This window comes from Schistocerca americana, unplaced genomic scaffold, assembly GCF_021461395.2.
Source record: "Schistocerca americana isolate TAMUIC-IGC-003095 unplaced genomic scaffold, iqSchAmer2.1 HiC_scaffold_38, whole genome shotgun sequence".
NCBI classification, from domain to species: Eukaryota; Metazoa; Arthropoda; class Insecta; order Orthoptera; family Acrididae; genus Schistocerca; species Schistocerca americana.
The window spans coordinates 3,007,275-3,024,152 of NW_025726104.1; the positions used below are offsets into that span (position 1 = coordinate 3,007,275).

Below are 16,878 nucleotides of genomic sequence, written 5' to 3' on the forward strand. Positions count from 1 at the left end.
AGTGACACCACCTCCTGACAGAAAGCAACAAGAGATCATCAGAGGGAATGCAAGAATTATTGGGCTGAAGTATGAGGAATGCAGCTTTGGCAGCAGTGTCAGCAACCTCTTGGACCGATATGACCTGGAACCCACATAAACATCACAGTGGCTCCATAAAAAGTGAGCAAGTGGAAGCTTTCCTGGAACGGGTGCACTAAGGGATGGACATGTCATAGGCTTTCTCCAAATTGAAAGACACAGCCAGTCTGGGATTTCCACAGAAAACCATTCATGACATGGGTAAACAAAGTGGGTGATAGCCAGAAGGAAGTTGTTTGTCCTTACCGGGCTTAGGTGTGGGTATGACAGTGGCTTCACGACAGTGGCTGGGAAACATGCCCTCTGCCCAGATCCGGTTGTACGTATTAAGCAAAAAGTGTTTGCCCACAAGAGAAAGGTGCTGCAACTTTTGAAAGTTAACAGTGTCTGGTCCAGGGCGGAGGATTGAGATGAAGTGAGAGCATGATCTAGCTTCCTCATAGTAAAGGCAGCACAGTAACACTCACGATTCTGAGAAGAGAAAGGCATTGTTCGAGTCTTTTCTGCTCATTTCCAATAGAGGTAGGCAGGACGATAGTGGGAGGAGCTCAAAATTTCTGCAAAATGGCGACCCAAGGTGTTGGAGATAGCAATAGGGTACACGATGATAGTGTCTGCTACTGTCAGGTCGAAAATTGGGGAATGGATCTTGCTCCCAGAGAACCGTCGGAGGTTGGTGCACACGATGGAAGAGGGGGGTGAAACTGTTAAAAGAACTAGTGAATGAAGTTCAGCTGCCTTTTTGGTTATCCCGAAGAATGCGAATTGCATTGCAGCTGGCTTCAGTCCACCAAAGGACTGGGACACAGCATGGTAAAGAGGAAGTGTGATGAATGGAATGTTCTGCGATGGTAAGGATAATGTTTGTAAGAAATTCCACCTGGTCATGACAACTGCGGAAATTGTGTTCGTTGAAGGTCACCAGGGAGGAGTAAAGTCTTCAGTCAGCCTTAGTGAGCTGCCATTTCGATGTACACGGAGGTGCGGTAGGAGTTAGCAAATGGATAGCACACAGGAAATGGTCGCTCGAGTAGGTGTCAGAAAGAACGGACCGTTCAAGATTATGTGCAGGACGGGCAGTGAAGAAGGAAAGGTCCAAATGGGAATAGGTGTGTGACGAGTCTGAAAGCAACATGGGTGCTTCTGTGCTAAAGAAGAAAAAGTTAAGTTGATTAAGAATGGCAGCGAAGAGGGCACCTCTCGGATAGGTTCTGGAAGAGCCCCAAATGTGATGGTGTGCATTAAAGTCCCCAAGCAGCAGAAATCGGCGAGGAAGCTGTCCAATAAGCTGGAGGAAGTCGAACCTGGTGACATCGAATGACGGAGGGATGTAAATGGTAGAAAGGGAAATGCTCAAGTGAGGAAGGAAAAGACAAACTGCAACAGCTTGATGACAGGTAGTCAGGGAGATGGATGGGTTGACTATGAATGTCATCCCATAAGAGCGGCATGAGTCCCCCATGAGACAGAATTCCAACCTCGAGCGGAAGGTCAAAACAGACCAGGAAGAAATGTGAAAGCTCAAAGCAGTCGTGAGGATGAATTTTGTTTCCTGAAGACAGAGTACAAATAGAAGCTGCGATTCTAAAAGCAGTCATAAATCCTCTTTGTTGGATCAAAGGCTGCAAAAGTTCCATTGGAGGACAGTCACGATGAGGACAATAGGAAGGGGTGTCACCTCGGCAGCTGCCGAGTGCCAGTCTGCGAAAACTCGCTGCTACAGGGCACAGAGGCAAGAGGATCCTGCTCCACGAGGTCCTACAGAAGTGTCGGCTTTCTTCTGCTGTCGACATGAGGAATCCAGGGCATGTTGTCTGTAGTTCAACAATGCCTAGATGATCAGTACTGCAGTTCGATTACATCTGCATTATTACACTGTGCCAAGAAGGGCTCTCAACAAGGGTAGTGTCCAGGCATCGTGGAGTGAACCATGGCAATGTTGTTCGGACATGGAGGAGAAACAGAGAGACAGGAACTGTCGGTGACATACCTTGCTCAGGCCACCCGAGGGCTACTACTGCAGTGGGTGACGCTACCAACGGATTATGGCTCTGAGGAATCCTGACGGCAATGCCGCTGTGTCGAATAATGCTTTTCGTGCAGCCACCTTACATCACATTATGACTCAAACTGTGTGCAATGGGCTGCATTATGTGCAGTTTCACTCCACACATCCATGGCGAGGTCCATCTTTGCAACTGCAACACCGTGCAGCACGGTACAGATGAACCCAATAACAAGCTGAATTGGACTGCTCAGGATTGGCATCACGTTCTCTGCACCAATGAGTGTCACATATGCCTTCCGACGATTGTCAGAGATGTGTTTGGAGGCAACCCGGTCACGTTGAACTCTTAGACACACTTTATCAGTAAACTCTTCCGGGCTAAGTTGCCGTGGTCGATCTATAGAACTTCTTAGGGAGAAGAAGTTCTATAGATCGACCACGGCAACTTAGCCCGGAAGAGTTTACTGATAAAGACGCCGGCCGTGAAAGCCTACATGGAATGATTCTTAGACACACTGTCAAATGAGTGAAGCAAGGTGGAGGTTCCCTGCTGTTTTGGGTGGGATTATGGGGGGCTGATGCACACTGTTGGTGGTCATGGTAGGCACCATGACAGCTGTGCTATAAGTGAATACCATCCTTATATTAGAACAAATAAGCCCTCGGTCACAAATATTAAGTCAAAATTGACCAGGTTTCGACGCTACTATGAGTGTCGTCTTCAGAATTACACTAACTGTTCTAGAACATATTATGTATATAATACATTAATAAAATTAAAGTTTGTACTGACTGGAAAAGATGAAGTACAAACTTTAATTTTATGAATGTATTATATACCTAATATGTTTTAGAACAGTCAGGCTAATTCTGAAGACGACGCTCATAGTAGCATCGAAACCTGGTCAATTTTGACTTAATATTTGTGACCGAGGGCTTATTTGTTCTAATATAATTCTGACACGGGCACTGAACCTTAGCAGCTATGTTCAAAGTTTTATGAATGCCATCCTCCGACCAATAGTGCAGTCATATTGACAACATATTGGCGAGGCATTCGTCTTTGTGGATGACATTTCGCATCCCCATTGTGCACATCTTGTGAATGACTTCCTTCAAGATAATTACATCACTCGACTAGAGTGGCCAGCATGTTCTCCAGACATGAACCCTATCGACCATGCCTGGGATAGATTGAAAAGGGCTGTTTATGGGCATGTGACTTGCCAACCACTCTGAGGGATCTACGCCGAATCGCCGTTGAGGAGTGGGACAATCAGGACTGACAGTGCCTTGATGAACTTGTGGATAGTATGGCACGACGAACACAGGCATGCATCAATCCAAGAGGACGTGCTACTGGGTATCAGAGGTACCCGTGTGTACAGCAGTCTGGACCAACACCTCTGAGAGTCTCGCTGTATGGTGGTACAACATGCACTGTGTGGTTTTCATGATCAATAGAAAGGGCGGAAACGATGTTGATCTCTATTGCAAATTTCTGCACAGGTTCAGGAACCGAGGGGATGCAAAACGTTTTTTGATGTGTGTGTGTATGTATGTATGTATGTATGGGATGGGCATCAGTTGTTTGGTAAGTGGTGCTTAGGTGTGTGTGTGTGTGTGTGTGTGTGTGTGTGTGTGTGAGAGAGAGAGAGAGAGAGAGAGAGAGAGAGAGAGAGAGAGAGAGAGAGAGAGAGAGTGGAGGGGGGGAAACTGTGGTTGGTAAGACCTTTTTCCTTTTTGTAATGTAGTGGATTTGTTTACGGTTCATTGAGGTAATTTATGTTTGATTAATTTGGTATTATTTTTTGGGGGTATTTATTTGCTTATATCGGTGGGTTTTATGGAGTGTGGTCTGGTGTTGTTGATTTGTGGCAGTTGGTAGTATTGTGCACCTTGGTTGAGCTATATAGGTCAAGTGAAATTTGCAGTACCAGGTTTTTGTGTCTGGTTTCATGGTATCTCTGGCTATGTTTGAGCCGTATAGACCAAGTGAAAGTTTCAGTGTATGTGTGGGTTTCTAGTATCACTGTCTTCATTGGAGCTGTTTAGTTCAGGCAAAATGTATGATACCAATAGCTGTTATTCGCAGTTTTGGGGTGGGATGATTGTTGAGGGTTTGTTGAGGATTTTGTGTGCATAATTTTTGGTTTGATATTTATTTTGGAATGGTGTCATCATCCTTATTGTTGTGTGTGGTGATTGACACTGCCCAAGACCCCTACTTCGAGCGGTTCCCCCATTAGTTTCACTTTATTTCTGGTGTTAAATATTCCACTTGTTAGGGCCTGTTTATGTTTGTTCATGGGTGTAGTGATAGATGTCGTGGTCTCCATATTGAAAACGCTTGAAATAGGAGTGTCACCATCTTGAAGATGCCACGGGTTAAAGCAAATAAGAGAACAAGAACTTTTGGTAATCCCCTGCTGCCTATGTCTGTAAAATATGCTAACAACAAATTATGGCTAGTGCTACTCTGCTCAAATTGATAATTATGAAATTACTTGTAGATTTGTTATGTCAGGGGTAAAACAGCGATTTTGAAAATATCCACTGCTCGTCCTATACTATTTAGCTGCTATTTTTATATAATACTTCAAACAAAACATTCATGTAATGGGACGCAGACTACTGTCAGCTCTCTATATATGGGTAAAGTCAGGATCTATATAATAGTATTAGTATGCAGAATTTACGTTCTGGAGCCCAGGTATTCTTATAAATTATGGACACCTTGTCTCATGGGGTATTTTTTTACTTCATTTTTAAGGATTTGGGTATTTTTGTTTGCCTGTCCGTCTCTTGTCATACTGTTACACTTTTCTAGCAGAATATAAAGCTGTAATCTGAACCGTACGGAGAGGTGCACAGTCTACATGGAAATATGCCATTGGTACTTGAGGGAACATAGATATATTAATGCTTAAATTCACATCATTGATTTTCCACAATAGTATTTGTTTTATAGTCAGTTATAAACCAGCTTTTGGCATTCTGTGTCATCCTCAGACAATTTCTGATGATGTCCAAAAAAGCCAAAATCTGATTCATAACAAACTGTAAAATAAATGACTTTGATCATGCTGAGCACCACAGCTGAGACCAATATTAATGATTATATGTGTTATTACATATTTATCATGTTGCAGTTGGTTTCACTGATTGAACATCTTCAAATTGCCCATTTGTCTCATGACTTTACACATGTAGGCCACCTGAATATGTTTAGTGAACAAATCTGGTCATAACACAATAAATGTGTAATAATACAGCTTAGATGGTTATTAATATGAAATAAATATTATTATGGCACATCAATCATGTGTATTTCCAGGGTTGCCACATGTCCTGGAAATCAGGGAATTTCAAATGTATCAGGGAATTTTGAAAAGAGCACTGGAAAAATCTTGTTTTTGTCTCAGTAGATGAAATGGTTTGTTTACTGAGATGTCATGTGTCATCACTGGCTGGGTGCAGCTGAGTACGTGCGTAACTTCCGTACTCCCTTATTCTTACTGCTTCTCCCCTTTATACCACTCCCCTCGAATTGCAATCAGTACCACCACCACTTCTTGCCACTAGCCTAGCAGCTATCGACAAGAGACAGGGAGGCAGGAGGAGTGGTTATTTGAATCTGATTCTCAGAGATTGTTGACGCAGCAGCCAGAGGTGGTGATCACGTATACATGAGTTGTGTCTGGGTGACTGTCTGAATATCTGTGTGCTCTTGTTTTCTGACAAAGGGTATGGCGGAAGTTTAGTTGTGAGAATGTTATTGTCTTTTTTACATGCCTGGATGTGGCTCAGCAATCATCTTTACCGTGAGTTGCTACTATCCTCATTAGCGTTGATTCTCAGAGTATTTGTGCAACTCACCAGCTACACAACCGGCAGGCCGGAAAGGACAGAAGGAAGACTCCCTTGAAGACTTGCTACATCCCTCCAGCCAATCAACACATGAGTCTCCCTCTGCCAACTGGAAAGGCTCGAAAAAGTCCAACAAAGGCAAATGGTCTTCTGTTTCGCTGACCCAAAGATCCTCTTTGACGGTGTCGCCATGTGATACCTTCTCCTGGCCGGCCACCATTTCTCCAGTGTGCCCCACCAACCTTTCTTGTGCCCTGGATTCCTCATGTCGACAGCAGAAGAAAGCCGACACTTCTGTAGGACCACATGGAGCAGGATCCTCTTGCCTCTGTGCCCTGTAGCAGCGAGTTTTCGCAGACTGGCACTCGGCAGCTGCCGAGGTGACACCCCTTCCTATTGTCCTCATCGTGACTGTCCTCCAATGGAACTTTTGCAGCCTTTGATCCAACAAAGAGGATTTATGACTGCTTTTAGAATTGCAGCTTCTACTTGTACTCTGCCTTCAGGAAACAAAATTCATCCTCACGACTGCTTTGAGCTTTCACATTTCTTCCTGGTCTGTTTTGACCTTCCGCTCGAGGTTGGCATTCTGTCTCATGGGGGAGTCATGCTGCTCTTATGGGATGACATTCATAGTCAACCCATCCATCTTCCTGACTACCTGTCATCAAGCTGTTGCAGTTTGTCTATTCCTTCCTCACTTGAGCTTTTCCCTTTCTACCATTTACATCCCTCCGTCATTCGATGTCACCAGGTTCGACTTCCTCCAGCTTATTGGACAGCTTCCTTGCTGATTTCTGCTGCTTGGGGACTTTAATGCACACCATCCCATTTGGGGCTCTTCCAGAACCTATCTGAGAGGTGCCCTCTTCGCTGCCATTCTTAATCAACTTAACCTTTTCTTCTTTAGCACAGAAGCACCCATGTTGCTTTCAGACTCGTCACACACCTATTCCCATTTGGACCTTTCCTTCTTCACTGCCTGTGCTGCACATCATCTTGACCGGTCCGTTCTTTCTGACACCTACTCGAGCGACCATTTCCTGTGTGCTATCCATTTGCTAACTCCTACCCCACCTCCGTGCACATCGAAATGGCAGCTGACTAAGGCTGACTGGAGACTTTACTCCTCCCTGGCGACCTTCAACGAACACGATTTCCTCAGTTGTCATGACCAGGTGGAATTTCTTACAAACATTATCCTTACCGTCGCAGAACATTCCATTCCTCACACTTCCTCTTTACCATGCTGTGTCCCAGTCCTTTGGTGGACTGAAGCCTGCTGTGATGTAATTCGCATTCTTTGGGATAACCAAACAGGCAGCTGAACTTCATTCACTAGTTCTTTTAACAGTTTCACCCCCCTCTTCCATCGTGTGCACCAACCTCCGACGGTTCTCTGGGAGCAAGATCCATTCCCCAATTTTCACCCTGACAGTAGCAGACAATATCATCGTGTACCCTATTGCTATCTCCAACACCTTGGATCGCCATTTTGCAGAAATTTTGAGCTTCTCCCACTATCATCCTGCCTACCTCTATAGGAGATGAGCAGAGAAGACTCGGGCAATAACATCTCTTCTCAGAATCCTGAGTGTTACTGTGCTGCCTTTACTATGAGGATGCTAGACCACGCTCTCACTTCATCTCAATCCTCCGCCCTGGACCAGACACTGTTAACTTTCAAGTGTTGCAGCACCTTTCTCTTGTGGGCAAGCACTTTTTGCTTAATACATACAACCGGACCTGGGCAGAGGGCATGTTTTCCAGCCACTGTTGTGAAGGCACTGTCATACCCACACCTAAGCCCGGTAAGGACAAACAACTTCCTTCTGGCTATCACCCACTTTGTTTACCCATGTCATGAATGGTTTTCTGTGGAAATCCCAGACTGGCTTTGTTTCTCAATTTGGAGAAAGCCTACGACATTTGTTGGAGGACTGGTATCGTTTGTACTCTCTACACATGTGGCCAACTGCGCCATCTCCTTGAGGAATTTTTAAAAGACGAGTTTTCGATGTACGTATGGGGTCTGCCTCCTCGGACACCTTTATCCAGGAAAATGGTGTACCTCAGGGTTCTGTCCTGAGTGTCGTCGTCTTTGCTGTCGCCATTAACCCTACAATGGCCTGTCTCCTGCCGGGCATCTCCGGCTCTCTTTTTGTTGATAATTTTGCTATCTACTGTTGCTCTTCATGAACCTGTCTCATTGAGTGGTGACTTCAGCAATGTCTTGATCGTCTTTACTTATGGAGCATGGACAGTGGCTTAAGTTTTTCTACTGACAAAAACATTTGTATGAATTTCTGGCAGCACAGCTGGTTTCTCCCACCATTTTTACATCTTGGGCCTGTTGCTCTTCCATTCATTGAAACTACAAAATTCCTGAGGCTCCTGCTTTATACAAAACTATCTTGGTCCTCCCACTTCATGCTCCCTGCAGCTTTTTCGATGGGTGTGAACCCTTCACCATCTTGGCTTCGTGCGGCAGCCCATCTTCACCTTGACCTTCATTCACTTTCTAAAGACACTGCACCAGGCTCGGTCTATTGCCTTCAGTTTCACGACCTATGCATGGAATTTTGCAGTAGTATCTTTGTGTACACTGATGGCTCTTGGACTGACCATGGTGTCGGGTGTGCCTTCAACGTCAACCAACATTTTTTGGTACTGACGTCCGGCACATTGCTCAGTATCTACAGCAGAGCTCTTCACCCTGTATCAGATCATCGAGTACATCTGCTGACATACTCTTTTCACTGTGTCACTGCTCACACTCTCTTGGCACCCTTCAAAGCCTCTGTGCAGTGTAGACTGTCCATCCCTTAGTGCACCGGTTCCAGGAAAGCTTCCACTTGCTCACTTTTTATGGAGCCACTGTGATGTTTATGTGTGTTCCAGGTCATATCGGTCCAAGAGGTTGCTGACACTGCTGCCAAAGCTGCATTCCTCGTACTTCAGCCCAATAATTCTTGCATTCCCTCTGATGATCTCTTGTTACTTTCTGTCAAGAGGTGGTGTCACTTTGGCATCGGCACTGGTCCTCCATTCATAGGAATAAGCTCTTGGTTATTAAGCCTCTCCCAGTGGCTTGGACAACCTCCTCTCAGTCCTCCTGTGGCGAGGAGGTCATTTTAACTAGGTTGCATATTGGGCACTGCCTTTTTAGCCATCACCATTTGTTAAGTGGTGCTCCCCTACTACTTTGTGCACATTGCACCCAACTTTTAACTGTCTGCCGTTTCCTGAGGGGATGCCCTTTTTTTTTTTAGAGTTTACATTCCCTTTTGGGTTTGCCATCTGAGTTATTGGCCATTTTAGTGAACAATGCGTGGGCTGTCGACTCTGTTTTACTTTTTATCAGTTGTAGCAATATAGTGAAGGCCATTTAATTTTTAGTTCTGGGCCTCCATTTCACTATTGCGTACTTCATAGACCTTTCTCCACGTCCCTGTTTCTAGCTGTCCTATCTTCCGTCATTAAACGTTGACATGTAATCATTTTTAACTCCTCTCTTCATCTTTGTGTTTCACAGTTTTGGCATGGACACATATGACCCTAGTTGTTTTTGCGCCCTAAAACAAAATGGGGGAGAAATACAAAGCCCTTACATTCTTTTGTCGACTTATGTCTTTACCTCCCCTTGAGACCTCAAAATTTGTCGGGGAAAAATTCTAAAACGTGTCTGTGGAATCAGAGAAATATCAGGGAATTTCACTTGGAGAAACTTGTGGCAAACCTGATTTTAGGTTTTTATATATGGAAATTATTTTTGCTTCTAGTATTGCAGTTCTGAATTGCTGAGTTCATCTTAAACTAAATCTTGTTATTAATCACATATACCATTAGGGAATATAACTTCTATAGGCATGTAAGTGTGAGAATCCATGGGTCCCTGAAGAAGCTTTTTCAAGATGTAGAATAAATAATTTTTTTCCGCTTAGCTGAAGTACCTCAGAAGATTAAGCCATATGAGTAAACTGAGTGAAAGTGTGTTAGCAATCCTTTGTCCAGTTTGATACAGTAAGAGATTTCTAAGCACAAAATGGGCGGAACTGAGCTTCTCGGTTAACTGACCCACATGCTGGTCCCACACGTGATTGGTATCTGCATTCCCAGGAACTTAGAACACGGGAGCCTAATTGCCCATTTATCCCTACTTTTGATATTCGTATCTGTAAGTTGCTTTTATTTCTTTAGAACTGCACAATACAAGTTTTTAGGCATTAAGCTGGTATCTGTTGATCAGTACAAGCCTGTTCTGTTATTCTCCTGGATGTTTCTGGTATGGATGAGTTTAGATCTTGTATCAATAAGTTTGTGACACTGCAAAACATTAGAGTTTTTCCAAAGCCCTCCAGTGCCCCAAGTAAATCATTTTTGTGGACTTGGCAGCAAACACTGTGTGCCACACCATATTTTATGTTCTCCCTTTTTGAGTTTAATCTTATTCCTGTCTTATCATTTGTTAATGTGACCTTCCATTTTCTGTAGTTAAAGTACAACTCAATCCATGCAAGGGGAAGACTTTTAATGCCATACTTTTTTTGCTCCCCCTCACAGAATTTTTTAATCTAAACAGTCAAAGGCTTTGGCAAGATGACAGAGGGGATAATTTCCACTATTTAATTCTACTGGAATTGAATTTGTGAGATATTATGTTGGATTCTCAGTATAGAAGCCTTTACAGAAGTCAAACTGTGTTGTTAAAAAGTTATTCTCTGAATGGTGGTTCACCATTCTAAGTGGATTTAGGTTGAAATACTATGCAGAGATGAAGAGGCTTACAAAGGCAGGAATAGGCTGGTGAGTTGCACCAAAGCAGTAGTTGGATGAAGACCACAACAGCAGCTTCAACTCAGTTTATTGATGGAAATCTAGCTCTTGCCGAAATTAGCTCTCTCTCTCTCTCTCTCTCTTTCTGACACACACACACACACACACACACACACACACACACACACTCTTCCTTCTAGCTACCACTCCATCTCTCTTACCAGTGTGTTCTCAAGGTGATGGGACATATGATTCATGCCCGGATGATATGGTGGCTCGAGTCTCACAACTTTTTATGAATGCACAGTGTGGCTTTCAACACGGCATTCTGCAGTGGACCATCTCATTATTTTGCCCACCCATGTCATGAATGGTTTTCTGCAGAAATCCCAGATTGTCGCTGTGTTTTTCGATTTGGAGAAGGCCTATGACACCTGCTAGAGAGCTAGTAACGTCCATACTCTTCACATGTGGGGCTTCCGTGGCCACCTACCCTGTTTCCTTCAGACATTTTTAAAAGACCGAGTTTTCGAGGTGCATGAAGGGTCTGCCTTGTCGGACACCTTTATCCAGGAAAATGGTGTGTCTCAGGGTTCCATTCTGAGTGTCATTCTCTTTGCTATCACCATAAACCCTATAATGGCCTGTCTCCCACTGGGCATCTCCGGCTCTCTTTTTTTTTGACGATTTTGCCTTCTATTTCAATTCTCTATGAACCTGTCTCACTTAGTGGCATCTTCAGCAATGTCTTGATTGTCTTTACTCGTGGAGCATCAACAATGGCTTTCGCTTTTCCACTGACAAAACTGTCTGTATGAATCCCACGAACGCTGACTGGAAGTTTGTATGTCCGTCTGGTTATTTGACCTGTTGTGCTGCCATTCACAAACAGCATTCCAGGAGGTGTTTTCCTACAGGATAACACTTGCTCACATACTGCTGTTGTAAGCCAACATGCTATAGTGTGTCAACATATTGCCTTGGCTTGCTCGATAACCAGCTCTACCTCCCATCGAGCACGTATTGGACATCATCTGATGACAGCTTCAACCCATCCACAAACATCATTAACTGTCCTTATATTGGCCAACCAAGTGCAACAGGCATGGAACTCCATCCCACAAACTGACACATGACACGTGTACAATAGCGTACCAGCATTTGCATTTACATTTGCAGTGGCTTGTCTCACACTCCCATTGATCCTGCAACGTTAATCACTTTACATACGTTGCCTCAACAAATATATTCCTGGTATTTCATTACTCTACATTAATTATTTTTTGGTGTTGCAAATTTTTCCGTCAGTGTACCTGGGCTTTCTTTAACCATCCCTGGGGCAATGCAGAATTCTCTTCCCAGTAGCGAGAAAATGCCGTTATTCCAATTTTGAAATCACATAAATTGCCTCTTCAAACGGACAGCTGTCGTCCAGATTGTTTACTCAGTGTCCTGCAAGTTACTTGAACATATGGTTAGTTGAAGGCTGTATTGTGTCCTTGAATCCCCGGATCTTTTGGCTTCGATCCAGGGTGCTTTTCGCCAAGGGCGCTCTACTGAAGATAATTTAGTCCACTTGAAGTGTGCTATCTGAACAGCTTTTGCTCAGCATCAGTTCCTTGTTGCAGTTTTCATTGATCTGCGTGTATATCTTATGATACCACATGGTGCCATAACGTCCTTGCCACCTTAAAGGAGTGGGGCCTCCATGGCCCACTCCTGATTTTTATCCAGAACTTTCTTCCATGTCACACTTTTTGGGTACAGGTTGGTGCCTCCTGTAGCATCCCCCCCCTGCAGGAGAAGGGGCTTGCACAAGGTTCTGTTTTGAGTGTCACTCTCCTTGTTGTGGCTATCAATGATCTGGCGGCAGCTGCATGACATATTTTGTCCCCATCATTTTTGTTCGTCCGCGACGGCTATTGCTGGAGGCAGAATGCAGGGAGCAATACACCAAGCACAATCCTGGGCTTTGACTCATAGCATCCCTTTTTTGGCTGCCATGACCTACGTTATGCATTTCTGTCATTGTGTTTTTTAGGACTGGTCTTTGATGCCTAGTTGACATGGCTTCCCCGTCTTTGCCAACTAAAGCAGACATGTAGGTCGCACCTGAATGCTCTTCTATGCCTCAGCGGTGTGGTCCACTCTACTTTGATATGGCTGTATGCAGCATTGGTGCAGTCACACCTAGATTACAGGAATCTCTCATATGACTTTTTATCAGCTTCGACATTACGTCTGGATTCGATACACTATTGTGGGGTAAGACTGGTAACAGGTGCCTTTGGACTAGGGAGCAGTTCCACTATTTTGGGTTCTGCACCATCAAAAATTGATGGCAGCTGCTCACCCATAGTACCCTAACTGTCATCTCCTCTTTCCAGATATGAGATCTACCTCCCAAAACGGCAACACAGGTCTGGGGCTACGATCACCAAGTTTGAGTCTTGGTCAAGCACACAGTTTTAATCTGCCAGGAAGTTTCATATCAGTGCACACTATGCTGCAGAGTGAAAATCTCATTCTAGAAAACTCTTTATCTGTAATTCTCTTTACATATTGGCTATTTTCTTCACATATGGGGGACATGGTCTCATCTGAAATGTGAAACAAGCCTGTAAAAGAAAGGGGGGGGGGGGCAGTTCTCAATTCTTGAGCAGTGACCCTCATGTTTTTTTTTTTGTGCAATTTGGGTTAGTTTATGTTCAATCCTTGCGCACAATTTACTCTTTCATCTACCTACTTTTTTTCTCGTCAAGCAGAATGATATTTATGCCCGGTGCTTAATACCTGTTTGTATCACTTATAATGCTGGTATTTATGAATTTTTTAGCATTTGACTCCGGAAAGACCATTTTTCTTTGTAGTGTGGTCTTGCCAACAGCAAATTTTCTGGATGGAAAGTCGCTCAATCTGCTCATATACTTTAAAATTTGAAAGTAAATCTAGCAATGCTAGAATGTATACAAAATACTGATATACCCATTTTCAAGTTGTTGTTTAAAGATTCGCGACTTTTAAAACTTACGTAGATTATCTTTTTGATGATAGAACTTTACATAAGAAGTTATTAAGAACATTGCGAATATCACATGACGAACAATTGAATGACTAAATCAGTGTTATCAACCCTCATTCATTGACACATGTAATAAATTCATCGAAGCAGTGAAGTTCAGAGCTGTAAAAATTTCTGAAATTAAAAGTATACATTGCCTAATGAATGTATTATTTTGGGGTGAAAGAACACAATAATTACTAGTTTTGGAATGTAATAATTCACTATGGCTTCATTTTAATTCTAATAAGTTTCACACTGTAATGAAACATTGTCTAAATGCCTCTCTTTCTCTCTCTCTCTCTCTCTCTCTCTCTCTCTCTCTCTCTCTCTCATTTGTTATAACTTATCGCTGTTATATTGTATTTGTATTGCAGTCATTACATTAAAATTGGCTATATTGATTCTGCAATTTATACTATTATGTTATTGCTAAGAATTGATTTAAAGAATAAACGTATATATTTATTTGTAAGATTTTGTAAATTTATACCACTGGAACTCTTTCAAAATATTTGATTGCATAATACTGCCAATAAATACAATGACTTTCTTTCTTCTGTTTATAATTGTAATAGATGTTGGACACTTTGACTCCAAGTATGTTATACAGAAACGCAGTGATTTTTTGCAAAAGGCAAAACTATGTGTTCGAAGAATTGTGGAGAGGAGGGTACGTGATGTATTTTAAGTAGGTTATAAAGAGTAACTATAACAACAAAAACAATAAATTATTTGTGATTGGCAAGCTTTCGGAGCCAGTGGCTCCTCCAGACAGAAGCGTTGAAGGGGAAGGAAGAAGGGTAAAGGAAAAGGCCTGGAGAGTTCCAGGAAAAGGTGTAGATTTTGGAAAAGTCACCCAGAACTTCGGATTAGGCGAAAAATAGAAACGACACATGTCATATACCAGCTATTATGTAAAAACTGTTCAGCTTTCTACATCTGCATGACTACCACCAAATTATCAGTTAGGATAAGTGGGCATAGGCATAGTGTATATACTGGAAACTCACAATATCCTGTTGCAGAGCATGCTCTACAACATGGCATACGTGACCTCGGCACTTGTTTCACCACACATGCCACCTGGATTCTTCCACCAGACACCAGTTTCTCAGAACTCCGCAGGTGGGAACTAGCACTACAACGTGTCCTTGGTTCTCACCACCCACCTCGCCTTAATTTACGTTAATTTCTCCTGTCTCAGCTTTTCTTCACTGTAATTACTCTTTGCTTCACTCCGTTTTAGCTTTCTACATCTTTCATTGTCTTTCCCGTCTATTTTCACTGCCCCCTCCCACAACTGTTGCATACAATACACTTACCTTCTCACTCTTATTAACCATATACAGTTTTAGTAGTAATCTCTGTCTTGCATATTACCCTGTCTTCCACCTTTAAGCTCTCAGGTTTCCGAATCTTGCCCGATGTAGTCCCCAACAATTAGTCTTTCCTTCTCATCCTGTACGGTAAGTCACCCATGACCCATGGTTCTGGGTGACTTTCCCAAAATCTACCCCTTTTCTTAGACCTCTTCAGTCCTTTTCCTTCATCCTTCTTGCTTCCCCTGCAACCCTTCAGCCTGAAGAAGGAGTCACTGGCTCCAAACGCTTGCCTATCACAACAGTCTTTTATGTGTGTGTTCTGCCACTGCTTGGTGAGTAGATTTTTTATCTATCCAATTAAATAATTTTATAAAGATTATCTGTGTGTGATGTTTTATTGGTATACAACTTGTTATAAACAAAACTTATTTTTACCATTTAATATGTTTCCAGATATTTACCAGTGGTAAAGATGAAATTGGGTTGATTGTACTTGGTTCTGACAAGACACAGAATCCACTTGATTACCCAAATGTTAGTGTGGAATTTCCTCTTGCACTACCTACATGGCAGATGATATCCTTTGTGGAGAAATCTTTTCATGAAAGTGAAATAAAAAGAGATTGGATAGATGGTGTTGTTGTTGGCATGCAAGTCTTGAAAGATGAGCTAGAGTAATTATTTTAAGCTGTCTGTTTCATGACATTCCTGGAACATGTTCCAGAATGTGTGTTACACAAATCACAGTGACATAGTTGTGACTTTATAAACTTGAATCAATATGTTTTTGTAATGAAAAAGTAACAGAAGGCACAATACCTGCAGAAATAGGAAATTTTTTTGTGTGATTTTACTGCATGAATGTTTTTTACAGTTTTTCAGCTCAATAATTAAGTAGGTATTGATACAAGGCTTTGCCAAAAACCCATCTGTCACCTACAATTCCAGCCCTGTCACTGGCATTCCGTACCCCACAATATGACTGGGCCACTATGAAAGCAGCCACATCATTATCAAATTCACTGAAACTACTGCATAGCAATTTGCTTGAGTATGGCTGCAGTTGTGGTCTTCTGTTTGGTTTAAGCACTGCGTCAATACCTTCTCCTCCATGGATTGTTTCCAGTATTTGGAGATGAAACATTAGGCAGCAAAACGTGCCTTATAACCAAAATCTAATGAACATATAATTAAATTAACTAAAGATGTAATGTTGCACTCTCAGGTAAGACTGATCTTGAATACAAAGCCAAAGTGGAAATTAATTGTAAGCTGCAACATTCATCTCACTTTTTGTTATTGAAATTATTCACAGTGCCATAGGGAGAACTGAGTTTATGTGTTTTATAGAGTCAGATACACGCTGTGGCACAGGGTGCTGTCCATTATTCTCCTGACTATGATGTCCAGCTATGGTAGTCTTCCCTCTTCTTTGGTCTCCATAGTGAATTTGATTTTGTGGCGTGTGGAGTTCAGATGTACAAAGAAGTCAAGAAGTTTGTCTCTTCCATGAGGCCAGATGACAAGTGTGTTATCCACATAACAGAAGAAGAAGAAGAAGATGGATTTCCATTTGGATGACATCAGGGCCTCTTCTTCGAAGCGCACCATAAACATATTCACAATCTCTGGTCAGAGTGGGCTGCCTATTGCGACACCATCTGTTTGCGGAAGGGAGGTGTGCCACAAGTCAGTGAAGTGGGAAAGTTGACCAAGTAATATGCGTGATGTGTCATACCTCGACCGATATTGAGAAC

At 42.7% G+C, this 16,878-nt stretch overlaps 1 protein-coding gene across 1 annotated transcript in view; it reads left to right on the forward strand.

Moving 5' to 3' along the window:
* The first annotated feature begins 14,340 nt into the window (after positions 1 to 14,340).
* LOC124581876 (molybdenum cofactor biosynthesis protein 1-like) overlaps positions 14,341 to 16,878 on the forward strand; it is a 64,454-nt gene continuing 61,916 nt past the window's right edge. Inside the window, exons 1-2 of the mRNA XM_047131300.1 lie at positions 14,341 to 14,469; positions 15,575 to 15,795. Of these exons, the coding sequence (XP_046987256.1) occupies positions 14,341 to 14,469; positions 15,575 to 15,795 (350 nt within the window). The remainder of the gene's footprint in view (positions 14,470 to 15,574; positions 15,796 to 16,878) is intronic.